Source organism: Theropithecus gelada, chromosome 1 (genome assembly GCF_003255815.1).
Source record: "Theropithecus gelada isolate Dixy chromosome 1, Tgel_1.0, whole genome shotgun sequence".
Classification (NCBI taxonomy): domain Eukaryota; kingdom Metazoa; phylum Chordata; class Mammalia; order Primates; family Cercopithecidae; genus Theropithecus; species Theropithecus gelada.
In genome coordinates, this window is record NC_037668.1 from 41,706,869 (window position 1) to 41,731,645 (window position 24,777).

Below are 24,777 nucleotides of genomic sequence, written 5' to 3' on the forward strand. Positions count from 1 at the left end.
AGGGGGAGCAGTGTGTGCACCAAGGGTCACAGAACATAGATGGGGCTCTCACAGGAGCTGAGGTTACCATGGAGTTCTGGAAGATGCCACTCACTTCTCTGCTGGCCCAGGGTCTCTGTGAGAAGGTAGCCCTCCTGAGTCAGGGGTCTCTTCCACTGGAGACTGCAATGCTGGGGAGCAGAGGGGTGACCCAGAGTCTCCTCTAGGCCGAAGGGCAGAAGAGTGGAGAAAGAGAGTGGGAGAGTAGGCAAGAAGGGAGGAGGTTAGGAGGCGGGAGAAGGGGGAAGCAGGACTCAGCCCAAAAGCCACCCAATCATAGGCCTTCTACGATGTGATGGTTAATTTTGTGTCAACCTGACTGGGCCATGGGGTGCCCAGATATTTGGTTAAACTATTTCCAAGTGTGTCTGTGTGTTTTTGGATGGGATTAACATTTGAACAGGTGGACTGAGTAAAGCAGATCTCATCTAATCCAATAAGGGCCTGAATACAACAAAAAGGTGGAGGAAGGAAGAATCCGCTGTTTTTCTACCTGACTGCTGAGCTGAGTCTTCTCCTGCCCTTGGCCCGGGACTACACCATCAGCTCTCCTGTCTCCAGCTCACCAACTGCAGATCACGGACTTCTCAGCCTCCATCATCTCCTGGGCCAATTCCTTACAATAAATCTCTTTGTCTGTCTGCTGTTGGTTCTGTTTCTCTGGAGAACCCTAACACACCCCACTGCCTCCGCTGGAGTGTCTTCTCCCAGTGACTCTCTGTCAACGGACCTTGTTTATTTCCTTCATGATACTTTACCTGCAATGGTAGTTTTGTTTCCCTGGTTTTGTGTGTGTGTGTGTGTGTGTGTGTGTGTGTGTTCTACCCATAAGAATGTAAAGCACAAGAGAGCAGGGAACCTGTGTTTCCTATCCAATGCATAGCCACAATGCCTGCACCAGTACCTGGCACTTAGCAAGCACTCAATAGCTATTTATGAGGGCAAAGATGGAAGGGAGCAATGGAGGAAAGAAACAGGAATATATGATAAGAAACAGGAATATATAATAGAGAAATGATTCTCAAAAATATCTCGAGAGTTGGTGTGAGCCCCTCATCCAAGTCTTAGCCCCCAGCCTCATCCAATGCTGCTAACACAAGCTATCTTGTATTAACGCACTGGGGCGTAAGACTTGTTTGTTTCGTATTGTCTCTGAACCAAAGTGCTGCATTCCACATCCTGGAAAACACTGCCTGTCATAGCCTGGGCACCAAAGCAATGTCACATACACCCTAAGGGCCACTGATGGGAGTTTTTCAGAGGCTAAGTCCCAGTGTTTTGTTTTGGTTTGTTTGTTTTTTTAACCATTTGGTTGATCCAATGCAACATGCTGTGTGGAATACTGGCCTCCAGGCAAGTTTACCCAAAGATCTGGAGATGATGAGTCCAGAACTGTGCCAACATAGAGAGTAGCTGGGAAGGGACTCAGGAAGCGGGTGATGGAGAACCACCTGTCTGTACTTCAGAAGGAAAAATGATGCTGAGCAGAGACCATCACAACGGTACAAAGCAACTAATTCTTCCTCTACAAGTCGCTACTGCTTAGGATAAAGATCAGGGTTTGAGTTATGTCAACTCAAAGTTTCCCCAACAAGCTTACCAAAATTAACAACAGACACCCTCTGGCCAGTTCTTAGCTTCTTCATGGGTCCATTTCAGCCACTATAACAGAATACCAGAGATTGAGTGGCTTACAAACAACAGATATTTATTTATTTCTCCCAGTTCTGGAGGCTGGAAGTCTGAGATCTGGGTGCCAGCATGGTTGGGTTCTGGTGAGGGCCTGCTTCTCAGCTCATGGGCGGCTGATTTCTTGCTGCATCCTCAAGTGTTGGAGGGGTGAAGGAGTTCTCTGGGGCCACCTTTCATGAGGGCACTAATCCCATCATTTGGGCCCCATCCTCATGACATCATCTAAACCTAATCACCTCCCCAAAGCCCCACCTCCAAATACCATCACATTGGGGATTAGGTTTCAACATATAAAATTTAGGGGGAAATAAACATTGTGTCTATTGCACACGAGTTTATTAGTTCTCAGTATAACATCCCAAGGTTGCTGAGGCCTATTATATAAAGATCAAAGTTCTCGCTCTTGTGGTGAATGACCCGAATTTGAATCTCCACTGTTTGAGCTGCTGTTTCTTGGAAGGAAGGCAGATGCTTCATGATCTCCCAGTACAGGTCAGAAAAAGAGTGGCGCAAAATTGTCTTTGCCATTGAAAAGCTACCAGTCTTCATATCTCCTGGGGGAGGCTTTTAGTCATCAGCTATGAAGCCCGACTGGGTCATCCTCTCCCCCAACACACACCTCAATCTGAGAGGCAGGTTATGCTCCAGGAATAATTCCCTCCATCCTTCCTGGGCTTCTCTGCTCTGTTGATTCTAAACTCTGAGATTGGTGGTCCCAGCAGGTGTACCCAAGGGCCAAGACACGGAACAGGCTCTGTTCCGTTCACGGACGGTGGCCAGTGCTTTTCCATTTGCAGCATTTCCCTCTCTTCTTGGAGAGAGCTTCTGGTTCGGTGCTGGAGAGTAAGAAACGGGAGGGAGGAGGTGGCTCACTCATCCTCGTCCTCGTCTTCATCCTCCGCATCTTTGTTGGGTGCACACCTCTGGAAGCACTGCACCACGGTGGCCAGGAAGAAGCTGGAGATGATGGCCGCAATGGACACAGCCACGCCGGAGAAGATGATGATGAAGAGGTCTGTGAGCGACAGGCTGAACCTACACTCGCTGAAGCTGGCCTCCGACAGCTCGCGCAGGGATATCCTCCTGCTCTCCATGGGCAGGGAGCACTGGATTTCATCAAGGCCTGAGAAAAGGCAGGCAGAGGAGAGAGGGGTTTAGACTGCAGCTCAAGGTTGCCTAAAAGTTGACAAGGCAGGTGCTTACAAAGCTAGCAATATGCAAGCATCCTCCCAAAAATAAAGGGGGGAAAAAGACTAATTTAAATGGAATTTAAACTATTTTAAAAAAGCCTTAGAGTGATCACCATGGGAAAAACTGGAACGTGCTGGTCTTCACTGACCTATTTTCAGGGTTTGTTTTTTTTTTTTGAGACGGAGTCTGGCTCTGTCGCCCAGGCTGGAGTGCGGTGGCGCGATCTCGCCTCACTGCAAGCTCTGCCTCCCAGGTTCACGCCATTCTCCCGTCTCAGCCTCCCGAGTAGCTGGGACTACAGGCACCTGCCGGCACGACCGGCTAATTTTTGGTATTTTTCGTAGAGACAGAGTTTTACCGTATTCGCAAGGATGGTCTCAATCTCCTGACCTTGTGATCTGCCCGCCTTGGCCTCCCAAAGTTCTGGGATTACAGGTGTGAGCCACCGCGCCCGGCCTCTTTCTGTTTTGTTTTGTTTTGCCTTGTTTTGTTTTTATGAGATGGAGCCTCTGTCGCCCAGGCCGGAGTGCAATGGCATGATCTCGGCTCACCTCAACCTCCACCTCCTGGGTTCAAGTGATTCTCCTGCCTCAGCCTCCCGAGTAGCTGGGATTACAGGCGTGCACCACCACACCTAATTTTAGTATTTTTAGTAAAGACAGCGTTTCACCATGTTGGCCAGGCTGGTCTTGAACTCCTGACCTCAGCTGATCCACCCACCTCAGCCTCCGAAAGTGCTGGAATTACAGGCCTGAGCCACCGCGCCCAGCCAGGTTTAGTACTCTTTTGATTTTGAATTACTCAGTGCGGGGATGGAAGGGCACCATTATCTGTTTCAGGTTTAGGACCTCTGTAGACCCTAATCCAGACCCGGCTAGTAGCAGGGAGTGGAGGTTGGGGCAGATACCGTGGGATGGGTCAGTGCCAATTAGTGGATGGACCCTCCACTTGGTAGTGCTATTTTCCAAGTTAGATACTGTCCTCCTTTTCACTGTCCTCTGAGTGGAAGTGAAAGGAGAGTTAGCATGGCATTGTGGGAACCCCACAACCCTGAAAGGATTTTCCCTTGACAGGGGTGGAGAACATAAGGATGTATCTGAAGGTGGCCTTCAAATAGTACTTGGTACTTGGAAGCTTGGAGGAAGCTTCCATGTGCTTAGGAGTCACCTAAAGACTGTTAAAATGCAGGTTCCGAGGCACCACCCATGGGGAATCTGATTCAGTAGGTCTGGGGTGGGGCCCCAAACTCTGTATGTTTAATAAGCTTTTTTTTTTTTTTTTTTTTTTTTTTTGAGACGGAGTCTCGCTCTGTCGCCCAGGCTGGAGTGCAGTGGCGCGATCTCGGCTCACTGCAAGCTCCGCCTCCCGGGCTTACGCCATTCTCCTGCCTCAGCCTCCCGAGTAGCTGGGACCACAGGCGCCCGCCACCTCGCCCGGCTAGTTTTTTGTATTTTTTAGTAGAGACGGGGTTTCACCGTGTTTGCCAGGATGGTCTCGATCTCCTGACCTCGTGATCCGCCTGTCTCGGCCTCCCAAAGTGCTGGGATTACAGGCTTGAGCCACCGCGCCCGGCCTAATAAGCATTTTTAATAACCAGGTGTTTCTGATGCTGTGTGAATCCTGAGGCCCACTTCAAGAAGCATTATTTTCTAGTTGTCAAGAGGAGGATGGGAAGGGATTTGAGAACTTCTAGGACACTCACTTCCACTAGGACCAGAGAAGCCCTTTTTTTTTTTTTAATTTATGTACTCATTTATTTTTGAGACAGAGTCTTGCTCTGTTGCTCAGGCTGGAGTGCAGTGGCACGATCAGGGCTCACCACAACCTCCACCTCCTGGGTTCAAGTGATTCTTGTGCCTCAGCCTCCCGAGTAGCTGGGATCACAGGTGTGCGCCACCACAGCCAGCTAATTTTTGTATTGTTAGTAGAGATGAAGTTTCACCGTGTTGGCCAGGCTGGTCTCAAACTCCTGGCCTCAAGTGATCTGCCCACCTCGGCCTCCCAAAGTGCTGGAATGACAGGTGTGAGCCACCGCACCTGGCCTCAGAGGAGCCCTTCAAAACTGTGTTTTGTATGTTAGGATTGTCTTCCCAATTTCACTTGAAGAGTGTTTGACTAATTCATGAAGACGTTTCAAACCCTCCAGCCTAGAAAAAGACCACAAGTGAGTATGTGCTGAGCGAGAACTTTATAATTACTAACATATACACACTACACAGACCTTACCACAGGCCAGGCACTGCTCTAAGCATCTGGCTATATCGATTCATTTAATCCTTCCAACCACTCCATGGGGCTATGTTCCATTATCATCCCCATTTTACAGACGGGGGACAGGCTCAGAGTGGGAATGTAACTTGCCCAAAGCTGTACAGCTAGTAAGTGGCTGAGCCTGGATTACAAGTCAAGCTATCTGTCTCCAGAGACCTGGCCTGTAGCCACTATGTCTCCAAAAGGAAGAGAAAGGAGAAGAAAGCCAAGAAGAGAAGCGCCAGGGATGCAGGTGATGCAGACACAGGAAAGTGATGCTTTCTTGCCATGGCTGCTATCACATGACAGTGACAGAAGCTGCCAGTCAGCTGGTGGTGTCCTAGCATAATGGGCTTATAACATTCTAGAGACACCTCCCGAGGACGGTTCCCTTATCACTAAACTACCGCTTTTAGGGAATCCCACCGGCCACCACGTGCGGTAGAAGGCAGCTTTGAGAATGACAGACAGGTGGATTCTGTACCCTTCATCTACTCATATGAATCAAAAGGGAGACCTGCCTGAGAGGTGAGAAATTGGGCACCATGAGAGGTGGCTCTCCATATGCTCATTTATTCATTTAATAAGATGTACTGGCTGGGCGTGGAGGCTCATGCCTGTAATCTCAGCACTTTGGGAGGCCGAGGTGGATGGATCACTTAAGGTCAGGAGTTCGGGACCAGCCTGGCCAACGTGGTGAAACCCTGTTTCTACTAAAAAATACAAAAATTAGCTAGGCATGGTGGTGTGTGGCTGTAATTCCAGCTACTCAGGAGGCTGAGGGACGAGAATCACTTAAACCTGGGAGGCGGAGGTTGCAGTGAGCTGAGATCGCGCCACTGCACTCCAGCCTGGGTGACAGAGTGAGACTCCATCTCAAAAAAAAAAAGAAGTATTGAAGATGGGGTTTCACCATGTTGCCCAGGCTTGAACTTGTACTTTTCCTGGGCCAAGGGGTTGGTGATATACAAGGCAACTAAGTCCTCTACCCTCAGAGAGTGTAAATTCTAGTTCAACAAGATAGACATTGATTTATGCCGCCGATGTTTTTGAGTATTTGCCATGTACTAGGTCCTGGGGATACAGCAGGAAACAAAACAAAGCCTTCATGCAGCTTACATTTTAGACAATAAATGAATAGTTCAAGACATATGTAAAACGTGTAGGATGAAACAGCAGAGTAGAATGATAAAGTCTGGGACACATAATTGTCTTTAGAAGGGATGGTCAGGAGGTATTATTTCAGTTAAGGGTGAAAGGATGAGATGAACCAGCCATGAGAAGAACACTCTAGGCAGAGACAAGAAGCTGGGAAAGAGGCCGGGTGTGGTGGCTCATGTCTACAATCCCAGCACTCTGGGAGGCCAAGATGAGAGATTCACTTGAGCTCAGGAGTTCGAGACCAGCCTGGGCAACACAGCAAGACCCTGTCTCCACAAAAAATTTAAAATTTAGCCAGGTGTGGTGGTACACACCTGTAGTTCAAGCTACTCAGGAGGCTGAGGCAGGAGGATCATTTGAGCCTGGAAGACTGAGGCTATGATCACGCCACTGCACTCTAGCCCAGACAACACAGTGAGACTCTGTGTCAAAAAAAAAAAAAAAAATGTTAGGAAAGAGCTCAGCATTTGGGGAACACAATGTAGCCAGGGGTAGCTTAGTGAACATAGGATAATTTAGCATTAGCTTAGGTGAGAAACATAGCATGTGTTGAGATGAAGCCCCTGATGGTTAAGGTCTCTGAATAAATATTGTGAACAGAGCACCCCTCCCCATCCCCATTACCAGCCCTCCTTGGACATGAACCAAAGAAATAGCTTATGTGGTACAGAGCTGCTGAAGACTGTTTGTTACCAAGCATAATCATCCTGACTGATACACAATACAAGCTATGTTCAAATTCAAATGATGACCATGATTTTACAAACCTCAGTAATAAGAGAATGAATGGTATTAGAATGCATAAAGAGCTCAGATCTTTTGTTTCTGATCTGGAAGAGGAGAGAAAAATAAAGTAGTAGTAACTAATGGTCATGTTGCACTTACTATGTGCAGATCTTGTTCTAATCGCTACACACGTTTTTACTCACAACAATCTTATGAGGTTAAGTACTGTTATTATGCCCATTTCATGAATGAGAAAACTGAGAGCATTTGCATAGCTTGACTTTGGCAATACAGCTTCACAGTGATGAAGCCAGGATTTGAACTCAGCCATTTGGCTGTGGAAGCTTACTTTTATCCTCTGATTAACAAGGTGCCCTTTTCCCAGTGAGAATAGCCAGAGAGATGCAAGGACGCCATGTTGACATGAAGCTCAACTGCCTTCAGCCACTGCGTGCCTCTGGCTTCGTTCAACTCTCAGGAAAACCTTCACCTACTCTCTTTTTTAGTGCTTCCAGGTTTCAAAAAGCTGACCCTTAACCCATTTCCAGCATCATGTGAAAATTGAAATGATGTCTTCACACCTCGCTAATTAGCAGGCCTCTGTCCTGCAAAAAGCAACCCTGCTAATTACACAGCAAGCCTGCAACCACCCTGGGGGGTTTTGTGTGTCTTTTCTTCTCCATCTCAGAAACTGAAGATGGAGGAATAGTGTCTGAGCATCCTCCTTCCTTCTGTCCTGCGCCATCTTTTATGTAGTCTACAGCCAACCCATCAATGCTTCTGTCCCATGGGAACCATTGCCTAGCAACAAGACTCTGCCATTCCCTTCTTTGCCGGAATCAGTGTCTGCTTTATATACCCAAGGAATTAGCTGGACCAGAGCTCTGCAGGCCTCCTAAATTTACACTTGATTACTGTTTTTGACTGGTTATTTTTCTTAAAGAGGCCAAACTTCTGCCTACTTCTGAGAATTTTAAATGTATTTGAATAAAACAGGAGAGATTTATCTTTTCAAAAATAAAAATAAAAACAGGAGCACTTTAAAACAAAGTTATACTGGGCTTTTTTTTTTTTTTTTTTTTTTGCAGACACTGATGTCTTCAATGAAAAAATGGAAAAATAGCAATCAACCTGCCTCCTAACAGCCCACCCCAGCCAAAAACGTTACGAAAATAAATAAGATGGACACCAACAGACTGTGTGAAGCACAGACAGTTTCCAAAGCCAGCAGATTATTTGCAGCCTCCAAACAAGTGACAGATCATTATTTAGCTGGAGAAATTTTCTAGAAATCCTCATCTTCAGGAAGCGGTATCAACCGGAAAACAACCACAACCCAACAACGTAATCCCACAGCACCTGCCGTTTAAATCCAACCTTTGCAAACCACGACTTCCCAAGTCAGTTCTGGTGCCTTGAGACTCATCTTGGCATCTTTGCAAAGTGACAGTTTTAGAAAATGTCATCTCACATTTCTGTGTGGCTAGAAGAAATGGACTTGTTTGGAAAATGGTGCACACAAGCCCACCAGGGTGGGGACTTTGGAACGGCAGTGCTTAGTGGAGCTTTCATAATAAGATCCACTGACTTGATGAGCTTTCATAGCTCACAAAGGGCAGAGAAATACGAAGAGTTGGACAAAGAGAGTCTGCCAGGCAGACAGAGCCCAGCACAAGGCTGAGGGGGGTATTGCTACAAAAGCTGTCTACAAAGGCTGTGAAGCCAACAGCACAACTCTGGACTTGGCATAGGCAGATTCCAGGGTCCCGTCTTCTCCCCTAGCGGACCCTTGTTTAGACCAAGGTTTCTCAACTTAGCCATTACTGACATTTGGGACAGGATCATTTTTTGACATAGGGCCTGTCCTGTGTCCTGTAGAATGTTTAGCAGCATCCCTGCTGGCCTCCACCCACCAGACGCCAACGGCACACCCCACCCAGTGTGACAATCAAAACTGTCTCCAGTCCGGGTGCAGTGGCTCATGCCTGTAATCCCAGTACTTTGGGAGGCCGAGGCGAGTGGATTACCTGAGGTCAGGAGTTCGAGACCACCCTGGCCAACATGGCGAAACCCTGTCTGTACTAAAAATACAAAAATTAGCTGGGCATGGTGGCACATGCCTGTAATCCCAACTACCTGGGAGGCTGAGGCAGGAGAATTGCTTGAACCCAGGAGATGGAGGCTGCAGTGAGCTGAGATCATACCACTGCACTCCAGTCTGGATAACAAGAGCGAAACTCCGTCTCAAAAAAAAAAACTGTCTCCAGACACTGCTATATGTCTCCTGGATTGGGAAGGACAAAGTCACCTCAGTTGAGGATCACTGCTTTAGACTGAAATGCTCTACTAAGTATGCAGCTATTATGTAGACTTTTAAATTTTTTTAAAAGATGGGGTCTCGCTATATGCCCAGTGATATGGTTTGGCTGCGTCCTTACCCACATCTCACCTTGAATTATAATAATCCCCAACTGTTACGGTGGAGATAATTGAATCATGGGGTTGGTAGGTTTCCCTCAGACTGTTCTCCTGGTAGTGAATAAGTCTCACTACCATGACATTTTTATAAGGGGAGTTCCCCTCTACCTGTGCTCTTGCCTGCCACCACGTAAGACATGAGTTTGCTCCTCATTCGTCTTCCACCATGATTGTGAGGCCTCCCCAGCCATGTGGAACTGTGAGTCCATTAAACCTCTTTCCTTTATAAATTACCCAGTCTCAGGTATGTCTTTATTAGCAGCATGATAACAGACTAATACACCCAGGCTGGTCTTGAACTGCTGTCCTCAAGCCATCCTCCCACCTCAGCTTCCCAAAGCTCTGAGATTAAAGGCGTGAGCCACCAGGCCCAGCCATTAGGTGGCTATCATGGACTAAACATTTAGATCCCCAAAATGCAGATATGGAAGCCCTAGCCCCCAGTGTGATGGTAGTTGGAGGTGAGGCCTCTGGGAGGCAGTGAGGGTTAGATGAGATTAGGTAATTAGGGTGTGGACATCCTGATGGGATTAGTGTTCTTCCTCCCCACCCCCGCAAAAGATGGACTCTCACTCTGGAGTGCAGTGGCACGATCTCGACTCACCACAACCTCTGCTTCCTGGGTTCAAGCGATTCTCCTGCCTCAGCCTCCCGAGTAGCTGGGATTACAGGTGTGCGCCACAAGGCCCCGTTAATTTTTTTTTGTAGTTTTAGTGGAGACGGGGTTTCACCATGTTGGCCAGACTGGTCTCAAACTCCTGACCTCAAATCATCCACCCACCTTGGCCTCCCAAAGTGCTGGGACTACAGATGTGAGACACCGCATCTGGCCAGGGATTAGTGTTCTTATGGGGTTTTTTGTTTTTGTTTTTGTTTTTTTTGAGATGGAGTCTCGCTCTGTCACCCAGGCTGGAGTAGAGTGGCTCACTGCAAGCTCCACCTCCCGGGTTGACGCCATTCTCCTGCCTCAGCCTCCAGAGTAGCTGGGACTACAGGCACCTGCCACCATGCCTGGCTAATTTTTTTTGTATTTTTTTAGTAGAGACGGGGTTTCACCATGTTAGCCAGGATAGTCTCGATCTCCTGACCTCGTGATCCGTCCGCCTCGGCCTCCCAAAGTGCTGGGATTACAGGCGTGAGCCACTGTACCCGGCTAATGCATTCTTATAAGAGACACCAGAGAGCTCTCCCAATCTGTCTCTGTCTCTTTCTTTCTCTCTCTCTCTCTCTCTCTCTCTCTGCCATGTGAGGACCCAGCAAGAAGGCGACCATCTGCAAGCCAGGAAGAGGGCCCTCTCCAGAGATGGAGAGGACCCTCTCCCAGCCCTGCTGATATCCTGATCTCAGACTTCCACCTTCCAGAACTGTGAGGAAAGAAATGCCTGCTTGTTAAGCCACCAATCTATGGTGTTTTCTTATGGCAGCCTGAGAAGACTAAGATAGTAACCTTCTAAGACAGACCTATTTTTAGTCAATAAATAGACATTTAGTTATTAAATGGCTTCCTTTAATTCATGCATTTAGCGAAACAGGTGAGGCTTCATGCTACATGCCATTCAGGATACAAAAGGAAGGAAGGGAGGATGGAAGGGAGGCAGGGAGAGAAGGAGGAAGAGAGAGAGACAGAGAGAGGTGGCCCTGGCCTCATGGAGCTTAGGTCTTACAGAAGAGGCATCAGGACACAGGCACAAAAGAGAACATTTAAAGTAGAAAGTGCAAAGCCCTGCCAGGCACAGCGGCTCACGCCTGTAATCCCAGCACTTTGGGAAGCCGAGGCTGGTGGATAGCCTGAACTCAGGAGTTCGAGACCACCCCGGGCAACATGGTGAAACCCCGTCTCTACTAAAAATACCAAAAAAACTAACCAGGTATGGTGGCACACGCCTCTAGTCCCAGCTGCTTGGGAGGCTGAGACAGGAGAATCTCTTGAGCTCCAGAGGCAAAGGTTGCAGTGAGCCGAGATCGCGCCACTGCACTCCAGCTTGGGCTACCAAGTAAGACTCTGTCTCAGAAAAAAGAAAAAAGAAAGTGCAAAGCCCCACAGGAGAGGTCAAGGGCAAGCCCAGAGGGGGCTTTGGGGGCTGGATCAGCAGGACAGTGGAAGGGTGGGCTGGCAGGCGGCATGTGGAGGTAAGGATGGGATCCCTGCAATGTTCCTGCTTGACCTTGGAATGTTCTTTTCCCGACCCGTCCCTTCAGCTGTCTAAGTTAAGAATAGCTAACGAAAGCCAATACTTCACAGCACCTGGTGTGTGCCTGGCACACTTGAAGCTTCACAGAACGTACTCGCCTTGTTTATTCCTCAGGCCAACCCGATCGGAAGGCCACTGCAAATATCCACATCTTACGGCTGACCAAACTGAGGCACAGAGAGGGCAAGTCACTTGCCCGGGGCCACGCAGCAGGGAAATACCAGAGCTGGGCCTGACCCCAGCTGGTCTGGCTCTGCAGCTTGGCCACTGCGTCGAGACCCAGGGCTGCACCAGCCTGGCCCAGCCCCTCCCAACAAGCCCCTTCAAGGCACAGTATCTTTTTAATTTTATTAATTAATTTATTTAATTTTGAGACGGAGTCTTGCTCTGTAGCCCAGGCTGGAGTGCCGTGGTGTGATCTTGGCTCACCGGGACCTCTGCCTCCCGAGCTCAGGCAATTCTCCTGCCTCAGCCTCCCGAGTAACTGGGATTACAGGTGCACGCCACCACCCCCAGCTAATTTTTGTATTTTTAGTAGAGATGGGGTTTCACCATATTGGCCAGGCTGGTCTCGAACTCCTGACCTCAGGTGATCCACCTGCCTCGGCCTCCCAAAGTGCTGGGTGAAGCCACAGGGCATCCAGGGAGCACAGTTTCTGGAAACCCTTGTCAGAAGGGCTTCCTGGATGCCCCGAAAAACAGAATGGAGAGATGCTGCCCATGTTAGGGTTAGGACGGACCCCAGGCTGGGCCACTGTACCTCCTGGTGCCTGTGTGACCCTGGGCCAGGCCTAGCCACCCTGAGTGCCACCTGGAGGTGACACTGTGAACATGAAACAAGGGAATATCTGAAAAGCTCTCACCACAGTACCTGGCCACACACGTACTCAAGAACCCTGTGGTTAGCATTGTTCAGATTTTTGAGGTTGCAGACTGAGCCTGCATCTGACTCCAGATATATGAGGAGGGTGCCCATGTTAGGGTGCTCCAGAGAAACAGAACCAACAGGGAGGAGAGGAGCAGGGAGTGGAGGAGCAGGGAGGAGTGCGGAGGCGAGGGGAGGAGGGGAGAAGGAGCGAGCACGCGTGTGCGTGTGCGCGCGCGTGTGTGTGTGTAGAGAGATTTATTATAAGTACCTCTAGTCATTCCTCTGCTCAACCACCCTCAGTGGCTCCCCATCTCTCTTAAAATGAAATCCACAGTCCGTATCATCCCTGCTAAACCCCTCCACTCTGCCTTGCTTGCCGTTCCTCAAACACCCCGGCAGAGGCCGTGCCCTCGCGGCCTCTGCACCTGCCTGCTCTGCCTGGCTCACTCCTTCCCTTTCTTCAGGCGACTCTAGGCGGTCACCTTCTCAAAGAGGCCTCCCTGCCTCCATTCAAAGCAGGTGCTCTCCCCACCTCATCATCCTCCATCTCCCCCTTCCTTCTTTAGTTTTCTCTGCGCAGGTATTTATTTTCTGCCTCCCTGCTCCTCCCCCACCCCCAGGTCGGCTATGTGAGGTCCAGCATTTTGTTTTGTTCCCTGCTGTATACCTAGGACTAGAACTTGTAAATGATATTTTTGAATCAACCTATGAATAAAGACAGGATCAGAGAACATGGCTTAGATGCGTGGCCACAAAGGAGTTCTGAAGCCAGCTCCCCTATCAGACAGGTGGATCCCCAGTGGCCGATGGTGCTGGACCGGCACAGGCCCCTGCCTTCCAGGAGAAAAGTTCTTTTCCCCAAATTCACCAGCAGGTAACTTGCAACTCTCTGGAGGAGAGAGAAGCTGTGTATGTTTTCATGCTTTCCTCTCTTGGGAGGCGGAAATTCTCATTGATCTTTGGAAACAGAGTGGAGATGCATCAGCCAGCCTCTCCTGCAGCCTCACCATATGCCAGATATTCTTCTAAGCACCCTGCATTGCCTGCACGCCTTTCGTCTACAGAACAAATTCTGCGGCTGGTCCTGGGATGATCCTGGTTTGCAGATAAGCAAACTGAACAGTTATGTTACCTGCTTGAGGTTATCCAGCTAAGATAACTGGAAGAGCCACGATCTAGAATCAGGTGATCTCACCCTAGTGCCTATGCAGTCAGCCAGTACCCTTTCCTGTTGCCTTAAGAATGCTTGCACAGGCGGGGCGCAGTGGCTCACACCTGTAATCCCAGCACTTTGGGAGGCTGAGGCAGGCGGATCACTTGAGGTCGGGAGTTCAAGACCAGCCTGACCAACATACAGAAACCCCGTCTCTACCAAAAATACAAAATTAGCCAGGCATGATGGCGCATGCCTGTAATCCCAACTACTCAGGTGGCTGAGACAGGAGAATCGCTTGAACCCAAGAGGCAGGGGTTGTGATGAGCCGAGATCGCGCCATTGTACTCCAGCCTAGGCAACAAAAGCAAAACCTCGTCTTAAAAAAAGAAGAAGAAGAAGAAGAAGAAGAAGAAGAAGAAGAAGAAGAAGAAGAAGAAGAAGAAGAAGAAGAAGAATGCTTGCACAAGTTATTGCCAGGACACTAAGACCCAGAGGGTCCTATAATGATGCCAAAGCTGCACAATGTCTTGTCAACCTGGTTTGGGGCCCATGCTACCTCCATTGGTGGCCTGAGCCTGGAGTACTCAGGGCAAAGAGCACTAAAAGGTCATTCTAGGAGGGTTGAATGCTGTGTTTGTTTTTTGGGCTGCTGTTACAAATTACCACAAACTGAGGGGCTTAAAACAAATTTATTATCTCATAGTTTTAGAGGCCAGGATTCTGAAATCAAGGTGTCAGCCAGGCTGGGCTCCCTCCGAAGGCTCTGGGGAGAATCCTTCCTGGACTCCTCCAGCTTCTGGTGGTTCCTCTTTTTTTTTTGAGATGGAGTCTCGCTGTGTCCCCAGGCTGGAGTGCAGTTTGCCTCCCAGGTTCAAGAGATTCTCCTGCCTCAGCCTCCCGAGTAGGTGGGATTACAGGTGCCCGCCACCACACCCAGCTAATTTTTGTATTTTTAGTAGAGATGGGGTTTCATCATGTTGGCCAGGCTGGTCTCAAACTCTTCTGGTGGTTCTTGACATCTTTTGGCTTATGCCTGCCTCTCCCTCTGTCTCCACACAGCCTCTGCTCCGAGTCTCCAATTTGCAAGTCTCCCTCTGCCTTTCTCTTACAAGGACATCTGCCACTGGATTTGGGACAGTCCTACCCTCAATCCAGGATGCCCTCATCTCCAGATCCTTCATGTAATTGCATTTGCAAAGACCCTTTTTCCAAACACAGGTCACATTCATAGGCGCCAAGGCTTAGGACTTGGACAAGCCTTTTCAGGGGATGCAGTTCAACCCACTATAGGTATCACATATTTCATAGCCACCTGTTGCCCCCTGGCTTCTCCCCCTTCATCTCTCCTGAGGCAAATCCCCAGCTTCTTTTGGGGCAATCACTTCTCACCCATTAAATATGTCTTGGTGCAGCTAGCTTCCTTCCTTCCTCCCTCCCTCCCTGCCTCCCTCCCTCCCTCCCTTCCATCTTTCTTTCTCTCTCTCTCTCTCTCTTTCTTTCTTTCTTTCTTCCTTTTTCTTTTTTTTGAGACAGGGTCTCATTCTATCACCCAGGCTGGAATGCAGCGGCATGGTCATGGCTCACTGCAACCTCCACCTCCTGGGTTCAACCAATCTTCCCACCTCAGCCTCTCAAGTAACTGGGGCTACAGGCATGTGCCACCACACCGGGCTAATTTTTATATTTTTAGTAGAGACGATTTCGCCATGTTGCCCAGGCTGGTCTTGAACTCCCAGACTCAAGTGATCCACCTGCCTCAACCTCCTAAAGTGCTGGGATTACAGGTGTGAGCCACTGCACCTAGCTTAACTTTCTTAAAATGTGGGGCCCTCTCCTGGCATAGAGGTTGGTACCCAACCCACACTGAGCCAGAGTCTGTCTGTCCCAGGACACTGAGTCTTGGGTGGATTGACTGAACAGAAGGCTGGAACCCGTTCAGTCCAGCCAGCAGCTCTGCCTGGAGAAACTGTCCATTCGTTCTGCGTTCTCCACCTGCAGAGCTACCCCATTCTCTTCTGAGCCTGCCTCTCCAGGCTTCTCTTCAGTTCTGTGAACTATCTGACATCCCTGCAACAAATTCCTTCCCTCCCTACATTAGACAGAGTTGGCTTCTGTTTACGCTCAAGACACCCAACCGATGGATTCTAGGACAATGGAATTCAGGAACGAATTGGGCTCCTGTCCTAACTGTCAGCCTTTGTCCCACAGCCACAGATCATTTAACTGGGTCCTGCTGTTCTATAAAACCACGTGCGTGGTGGCACGAGGGCTTCGGGAGGCAGCGGGAGTCATGCGGCTCTCACCTCCCCACAATGGGCAGGCTCAACTAGCGGGAAGTTGACCTACCTTTCGTCTTGTGATGGGTCTACCTCCAACCCACTGAAACCAAAGTGGGCTCCATCTCATTCTGGCCTAGGCAGAACAGGGTCCACAGCACCCTCCCCTTATAACCACGACTTCCTTCTCTTCCAGGGCACATTCAGAAGAGACAGGCATCTCCCTTGTGCAGGGCGGCTCGGTGGCCTGCCTGTCACCACCTGTCTGGACTCCCTCCCCTTGAGTGATGCCTTCTCCCCAGCAGCTGACACCTGAGCTGGAGAGGGTGAGGAGCTGCCATTCTCCAGAAATAGACAGTGACACAGCGGATGTTAGATTGAGATTAATCTCTTGCACCGGACCAGCCCCTTGCCAACAAACAGGCCTGCAGCCAGAGGATCTCTCAGGGCCTTTCCCCTCATCTGGCCCCCTGGGAACTGCGTAACTCAGATTAACAACAGGCTCTGGTAAGCACTTTTTGTCATTAAAAATATATTTTTGTTTTCCTAACTCCACTTATTAGGCAAAGCTCACATATATACTGAGACAATAAAAATAATCAAAGAGAAGGTAGAATTAAAAAAAAAACAGTTAACACTTGGCTTATACCTTTCTAGACTGTGTGTGTGTGTGTGTGTGTGTGTGTGTGGTGTGTGTATGTATGTACATAAAACTACCAAGTAGAAATATACTCCACCACTCTGTCGGATAACCATACTGGGAACGTCTTTCCATTCAACAAATATAATTATAAGATATCATTTTTAATGGCTGCAGGGTATTTTACTGTGTAGATGAGCCATGATTTACTCACCCAACCCCAGGATGTTTCCAGTTTTCTCTCTTAGAACTAATGCTGCTATGAACAGCCTTGTACACATTTTTTTTCTTTTTTCTGAGACGGAGTCCTGCTCTGTCACCTAGGCTGGAGTGCAGTGGTGGTGGGATCTCAGCTCACTGCAACCTCCGCCTCCTGGGTTCAAATAATTCTCCTGCCTCAGCTCCTGAGCAGCTGGAATTACCGGCACTTGCCACCATGCCTGGCTAATTTTTGTATATTTAGTAGAGACGGGGTTTTACCATGTTGGCCAGGCTGGTCTTGAACTCCTGACCTCGTGATCCGCCCGCCTCGGCCTCCCAAAGTGCTGGGATTACAGGCATGAGCCACCGCGCCTGGCTGAACACATTCTTAATTATTTCCCTAAGATACATTCCCACAAGTTGAAGGTTGTGGGTGAGTCCTTGAACTTGTGCCAACACTGGATTTTGTCACTCTTTCATCTTTATCAATCTGATAAGCCATGAAAGGGTATATTGTTGATTTGGTTTGCATTTATCTGATTATCAGGAGAGCTGAACGTTGTATTACGTGCTTACTGGAAACTTGGATGTGTCCTTCTGTGAACTGCCTGCCCAGGAGCTGTGACATGAGCTTTGCAAGTCTTCCCAAGGTGAGAGGCCGTCGTGCAAAGGGGGAATTGGAGAGAAATACAGTGGATCCAGCCCACCCAACCCCACCCATTTCCACAAACTTCAACTTGTGGGAATGTGTCTTGGGGAAATCATGAAGAATGTGGGCAAGGCTGTTCACAGCAGTATTGCTTCTAGGAGAGAAAACTGGAAACCTCCCGGGGCTGAGTAAATCGTGGCTCATCTACACAATAAAATATCCTGCAGCCATTACTGTAGCTACAACTTCAGGGAAGGCAGGTTCTTCCTCCCATGGCCTAGAGGAAGGACCAACATGGAAGGTTCTCCAGGGACCACTGGGCATTGGTCCCTCTGCTCTTGGCAAGAGCTTACTACTCCCTGTCACTCTCTTCTGCTTTCCCTCCCTGGTTAAGACAGCCCAGCCTATGCTGGTAGAATACCTTCCCCTGCCCTCCCTGCCAGCCTCCAGGAACTCCAATCCCAAAGGCCCAGGAAATAACAGCGGCTTTTTGGCCTTTCAGGCCACAGCCAGCCTTGGTTTCACAGTATCATAGAGGATCTGAAGCCATCTTTGGTATCTCTCACTTTCCCTCCCTCCCTACCCCTCTCCCTTATTTTACAGATGAGAGGCCCAGAGAACTTGGGCAATTTGTCTAAGGTCACTTGGAGTCTAGACTGGAACCCAGGTCTCCTGACTCCCTGTGTAGTGCTCTGCCCAGGCACCAGGTCCTTAATTCGCCCTGAGCATCTGGGGAAGCTGCACGTGCTACAGTTGCTGCTGCAGCTGCTTCAAGCCGCAGAAAAATGTTATTCGTAAGGGGGCAGCTGAGAGGGGACCGCAGGGCTTGCTCCTCTCCTGGGGACACGGGTGCCAGGAACACCAGCTCTAATTTCTGATAGTGCTGACCTGTGTTCTCCACCACCACTTTCATTAAATATCGACAGTGGCATAGGGCAAAAATTCCCAATTAAACTCCCGTCTCGCCTCCACCGCAGACACTTCGTCTGATTGAGTAATAAGCTGATTTTGCTAAGAGGAAGCTGCATCTGCAGCTTTGGGTCAAGGGTTCACCCTGGCTTGTCCTGGCTCCACAGAGTGTGTCCTGTAGAAGGGGCAGTGCAGTAACGGGGACCCTGCACCAGGGGTGTGACCTGTGTCTGAATGCTACACGCTAGCCTGAGTCCCACCCCTCATCTTAAAACCCTGACATCAGTCACACACATAAGCGAGGAAAACCGACTGACCGTTTATGTGATTTTTGTAATCTGTCCTTCCTCTGGTAAGAAACGAGCAGAGGATGATCACAGAATTTTCTTTGTTTGTTTTTAAAACAGAGTCTCGCTCTGTCACCCAGGCTGGCATGCACTGGTACAACCTTGGCTCACCATAACCTCTGCCTCTCGGGTTAAAGTGATTCTCCTGCCTCGGCCTCCTGAGTAGCTGGAATTACAGGCACCTGCCACCATGCCTGGCTAATTTTTGTATTTTTAGTAGAGACGGGGTTTCACCATGTTGGCCAGGCTGGTCTTGAACTCCTGACCTCAAGTGATCTGCCTGCCTCGACCTCCTAAAGTGCTGGGATTACAGGCATGAGCCACTGTGCCCGGCCTTATAGATAATTATACTCTTGAGAAGGAAGCAAGAGTTTCCACTATTCTCACTGATGTCACCATCACCCCTGTCATCTCGATCATCCCTGCCACTGCTGCTCCCATCACCTCCCCACGTCCACCCCTACCCCCACCTGCTCCATCATCCAAAATAAACACTTCCTAAGAGTTGAGCCCTAGGCTGAGTACTAAGGAACTAACCTGTGTCTGGTGACTACAGATGATCTGGTTAGAGAGAACCTTCTGGTTAGGCAGTGTGAGGAAATCCAGGAATGGTCCATGAGTCTCGTACCTCCCATAGGCTGTCATGGTGCTCAGAGCTCCACACGGCCTCTGGATGGTCAGGCACCCACTGTGGCTCCCTCTCAGGCCTGCCCTTCTAAAGTCTCCATTGTCCCAAGTTCATCTGTAATGGTGGGCTCACCGGCACGCTGGAAGCAGAGATGTGTTGTGTGTCTCAGGATATGCAGAGGTGTGTGTCCCCTCCCATGACACTGTCAAGCAGGCATCCTAATGGGAAGTAACATTTCTAGAAACTCCTGCTATTTATCAGGAACTACAATGAGTACTTCCCAATTACCATTTAACCCCTTTGCCCAACAACCCTTCAGGGCATTGGTTCTCCGCTGGGGGTGATCTTGCCCATCAGGGGGATTTGTCGATGTCTGGAGACATTTTTGGTTGTCACCCTGGGTGGGGCACCAGTAGCACGTGGAAGGTGGAAGACAAGGATGCCATGGAACATCCCATACTGCACAAGACAGCACCCACAACACAGAAGTAGCCAGCCTCACTCACACAGCAGCTGTGCTGAGTGTGAGATGCCCTGCCTTGGGGTATTTTTAAAATCCAGTTCAAAAATTTTTATTTTTCATTTTTTAGACAGGGTCTTACTCTGTCGCCCAGGCTGGAGTGCAGTGGCATAATCTCAGCTCACTGCAGCCTCGACCTCTTGGGCTCAGGCGATCCTCCCACCTCAGCCTCCTGAGTGACTGGGATGACAGTCATGTGTGACCCCACTCCTGGCTAATTTTTTGTATTTATTTGTAGAGATAGGGTTTAGCCATGTTGCCCAGGTTGGCCAAAACAAATTTTTTTTTTTTTTTTTTTGAGACAGTCTTGCTCTGTCGCCCAGGCTGGAGTGCAGTGGTACAATCTCGGCTCACTGCAAGCTCCGCCTCCCGGGTTCACGCCATTCTCCTGCCTCAGCCTCAAGAGTAGCTGGGACTACAGGCGCCTGCCACCACGCCTGGCTAATTTTTTGTATTTTTAGTAGAGACAGGGTTTCACCGTGTTAACCAGGATGGTCTCGATCTCCTGACCTCGTGAACTGCCCTCCTCAGCCTCTCAAAGTGCTGGGATTATAGGCATGAGCCACCATGCCTGGGCCCCAAAATAATTTTAATTGTGGTAAAATTTATAACACAACAATGTGAAGGTAGCTTCATGCTAGAGAAACAAACTGTCCACTTGAAAATGGCTAAGATGATATATTTAAATCTTAGCTATTTTCTTTTTTTTTTTTTTTTTAGACGGAGTCTCGCTCTGTCACTCAGGCTGGAGTGCAGTGGTGACATCTCGGCTCACTGCAACCTCTGCCTCCCAGGTTCAAGTGATTCTCCTGCCTCAGCCTCCAGAGTAGCTGAGATTACAGGTGTGTGCCACCATGCCCAGCTAATTTTTGTATTTTTAGCAGAGACGGGGTTTCATCATGCTGGCCAGGCTGGTCTCGAACTCCTGACCTCAGGTGATCCACCCGCCTCAGCCTCCTAAAGTGCTGGGATTACAGGCGTGAGCCCCAGCGCCCAGCCAAATCTTAGCCATTTTCAGGTGGAGAGTTTCTCTAAGGTTGTTAACATTCACGTCGTTGTGCGATCATCACCACCATCCACCTCCAGAACTCCTTCCATCTTCCCAAACTGAAAGTCTGTCCACATTAAACACTAACTCCCCATTCCCCCTCCTCCCAGGCACAGGCAAATATTATTCTACTTTCTCTTCTATGAGTTTGACTATTCTAGGTACTGCATAGAAGTGAAATCATACAATATTTGTCCTTTTGTGATTAATTTCACGTAGAATAATGTCCTCAAGGTTCATCCATGTTGTAGTGCATGTCAGAATTCCCTTGCTTTTTAAGGCTGCACAATAATCCATTTCATGGATAGACAATATGTTGTTTTTACATTTAATTGGAGGAAAAATATAATGTAAAAAATAGAGAAATTTTTCATTCTTTTTTTTTTTTTTTTTTTTTTGAGACAGAGTTTCGCTCTTTTTGCCCAGGCTGGAGTGCAATGGCGCGATCTCGGCTCACCGCAACCTCCGCCTCCCGGGTTCAAGCGATTCTGCTGCCTCAGCCTCCCGAGTAGCTGGGATTACAGGCATGTGCCACCACCCCGGCTAATTTTGTATTTTTAGTAGAGACGGGGTTTCTCCATGTTGGTCAGGCTGGTCTTGAACTCCCGACCTCAGGTGATCCACCTGCCTTGGCCTCCCAAAGTGCTGGGATTACAAGCGTGAGCCACTGCGCCTGGCGAAAATTTTCATTCTTAAAAAAAGCACTTTTGGCCGGGTGCGGTGGCTCACGCTTGTAATCCCAGCACTTTGGGAGGCTGAGGCAGGTGGATCACCTGAAGTCAGGAGTTTAAGACCAGCCTGGCCAACATGGCGAAACCCCATCTCTACTAAAAATACAAAAATTAGCCGGGCGTGGTGGTGGCAGGTGCCTGTAATCCCAGCTGTTCGGGAGGCTGAGGCAGGAGAATCGCTTGAACCTGAAAGGTGGAGGTTGCAGTGAGCAGACATCGCACCAATGCACTCCAGCCTGGTCGACAGAGCGAGACTTCATCTCAAAAAAAGAAAAAAAAAAAGCGGAGGGGCACTTTTAAAAAACATACTATTACCCAGCCCTGAAACTCTATGAATTCTTCTCTTACTCATCCAGGATCTGTTTGACTGGCGCCTCTGTAGACCCTGCAGATCTCAAGCCAACATAACATAGCGTTCACAATCGTATCACAAAGATGTAACACATCTCTGCTCTGCCACTCCCCTCTCTCCTCTGACCCAGGCCTAACCTCTGACCACGTGAGGCCTGTGTCTCTTGGGAGTTCCCTGGGAGCCACGCTGTCCCTGGGATGGGGATTCTCCCTCTGTGTCTGTGCTGTGTGTGAGTTATTCCAGGGATATCTTCCTGTGAATGCCAGCATCTCAGCCTCAGCTCACGAAGTGCTCTCTATGCTTCAAATAGCTGCAAAACAATTTACCAATAAAAGTAATTCCGATTTTCCTGGCAAGTCGGAAATCAAGTTGCTTTTTTTTTTTTTTTTTGAGATGGAGTCTGGCTCTGTCGCCCAGGCTGGAGTACAGTGGCCGGATCTCAGCTCACTGCAAGCTCCGCCTCCCGGGTTTACGCCATTCTCTTGCCTCAGCCTCCCGAGTAGCTGGGACTACAGGCGCCCGCCACCTCACCCGGCTAGTTTTTTTTTGTATTTTTTAGTAGAGACGGGGTTTCACCGTGTTCGCCAGGGTGGTCTCGATCTCCTGACCTCGTGATCCGCCCATCTCGGCCTCCCAAAGTGCTGGGATTACAGGCTTGAGCCACCGCGCCCGGCCCAAGTTGCTTTTTTTTTTGTTTTGTTTCTGTATTTATAATTTTTCTAGCAGCAAGGGCCATGGTAGACCTAGGTTCCCAGCAGCAGATATCTGCACCTGGTGGTCTTTAGCGGGGTTCAATACTGCAGCAACTGCTGTCACCAGGGCCAGAGTTGTGGTAGGGGAAGTGACCTCGAGGTGGGGCCTTTGGGGTGGACAAGGGGAGGTTTCATGAGAAATGAGCCTACACAGGTGGAGGAGACTTCGCCATTATCTGACCTTCTGCCGTCACGGTGGGGACACAGCAGTGAGATTACTTCCCTGGAGGAGATACTGACCGACCCTCTAAGTCGTCCACATGCTAATCCTCAGAATCTGTGAATATGCTGCCTTGCAAGGCAGAAGAGGCTTTGCCGATGTGATTAGATTAAGGTTCTTGGGATTGGGGGATGATCCTGGATGTGCAGGCAGTCCTGATAGAATCACGAGGGTCCTTATAAGAGGGAGGCAGGAGGATCAGAGTGGGAGAAAGAGATATGCCGATGTAAAGAGAGGTCACGGGGAGGTGCCCAAGAGCCGGGGGGTGCCGGCACCCTGTAACCTGGAAAGGCAAAAGGACACAGACATCGTGATTTTAGCCTGTAAGACACATTTTGGGCTGGGCACAGTGGCTCATGCCTGTAATCCCTGCATTTTGGGAGGCTGAGGTGGGTGGACCACAAGGTCAGGACTTCGAGACCAGCCTGCCCAACATGGTGAAACCCCGTATCTACTAAAAATACAAAAATTAGCTAGGCATGGTGGCGCGCTCCTGTAATCCCAGCTAATCAGGAAGTTGAGGCAGGAGAATCACTTGAACCCAGGAGGCAGAGGTTGCAGTGAGCTGAGATGGCGCCACTGCACTCCAGCCTGGGCAACAGAGGGAGACTCCATCTCAAAAAAAAAAAAAAAGAAAAAAAAAAGACGCATTTTGGACATCTGACCTCCAGAACTGGAAGATAACAGATTTGTGTCATTATAAGCCCTACAACGTGGTCGTTTGTTCCAGCAGTAATAAGAAACTCACATGTACCCCTAGGTCACACAGTGAGTCAGTGGCAGAGCTGAGCCCAGGAGCCAGGTGTCCGCACTCTCAGTTCCACCCATGTTCAGCAGTTCGTCATTGAGACACATCTGTGGCTCAGTGTGAGCCTCAGGAACTGGGTCCTTTGAGTGTTAACACTGACTGACTGCAGTGACAATAACAGTGGCACTGACGTGCTCTGTGTGCCAGGCACTGTGCTAGACTTTATTTATTTATTTATTTTTTCATTTCTTCCTTGCTATATAATGTGGTAGGCTTTTTACAGGGATTCTCTCTCTGGCCCTCATGGTAGATTTGTGATTTTTTTTTTTTTTTTGAGATGGAGTCTCGCTCTGTCGCCCAGGCTGGAGTGCAGTGGCACAATCTCGGCTCACTGCAAGCTCCGCCTCCTGGGTTCACGCCATTCTCCTGCCTCAGCCTCCCAAGTAGCTGGGACTATAGGCGCTAGCCACTACGCCGGGCTAATTTTTTTGTATTTTTATTAGACACGGAGTTTCACTGTGTTAGCCAGGATGGTCTCGATCTCCTGACCTCGCAATCCGCCCACCTCAGCCTCCCAAACTTTGGTTTCCAAAGTGCTGGGATTACAGGCGTGAGCCACTGCACCCGGCCTTGTGACTATTTTTGTCCACTTTTTATACATAAGAAAACTGAAGCACATAGCGGTGAAGCAGTTTGCCCAGGCTCACACAGCTGGTAAATAAAGGCACTGAATTTAAACGATGGTGGATCGAAATCAAAAGTCTGTGTTCCTAGCCACTGTGATGTATCTATCCCCCTCTAAGGGGTGCCATGCAATATGAGGGGAGCAGTGCTGAACCAGGAACTGGGGGGCTTGGCTCTTGCCTCGGCTTCTCACTAGTTCGCTGTGTGACTTTGTGCAAGTCACTTGGTCTCTCTGAGCTGTGGTTTCCTACCTGAAAATGAAGAAAGGCAGGTTACCTGACCCTACAGTCTACACATGTGTCTTCTGGAATGTTGGCTC

General features: G+C 49.1%; 1 protein-coding gene across 1 annotated transcript in view; it reads right to left on the minus strand.

The window, feature by feature from the left end:
• Nucleotides 1-1,726: 1,726 nt before the first annotated feature.
• LRRC38 (leucine rich repeat containing 38) overlaps nucleotides 1,727-24,777 on the minus strand; it is a 43,617-nt gene continuing 20,566 nt past the window's right edge. The window contains exon 2 of the mRNA XM_025355833.1: nucleotides 1,727-2,854. Coding sequence (XP_025211618.1) covers nucleotides 2,601-2,854 — 254 coding nt within the window. The 3' untranslated portion in view covers nucleotides 1,727-2,600. The remainder of the gene's footprint in view (nucleotides 2,855-24,777) is intronic.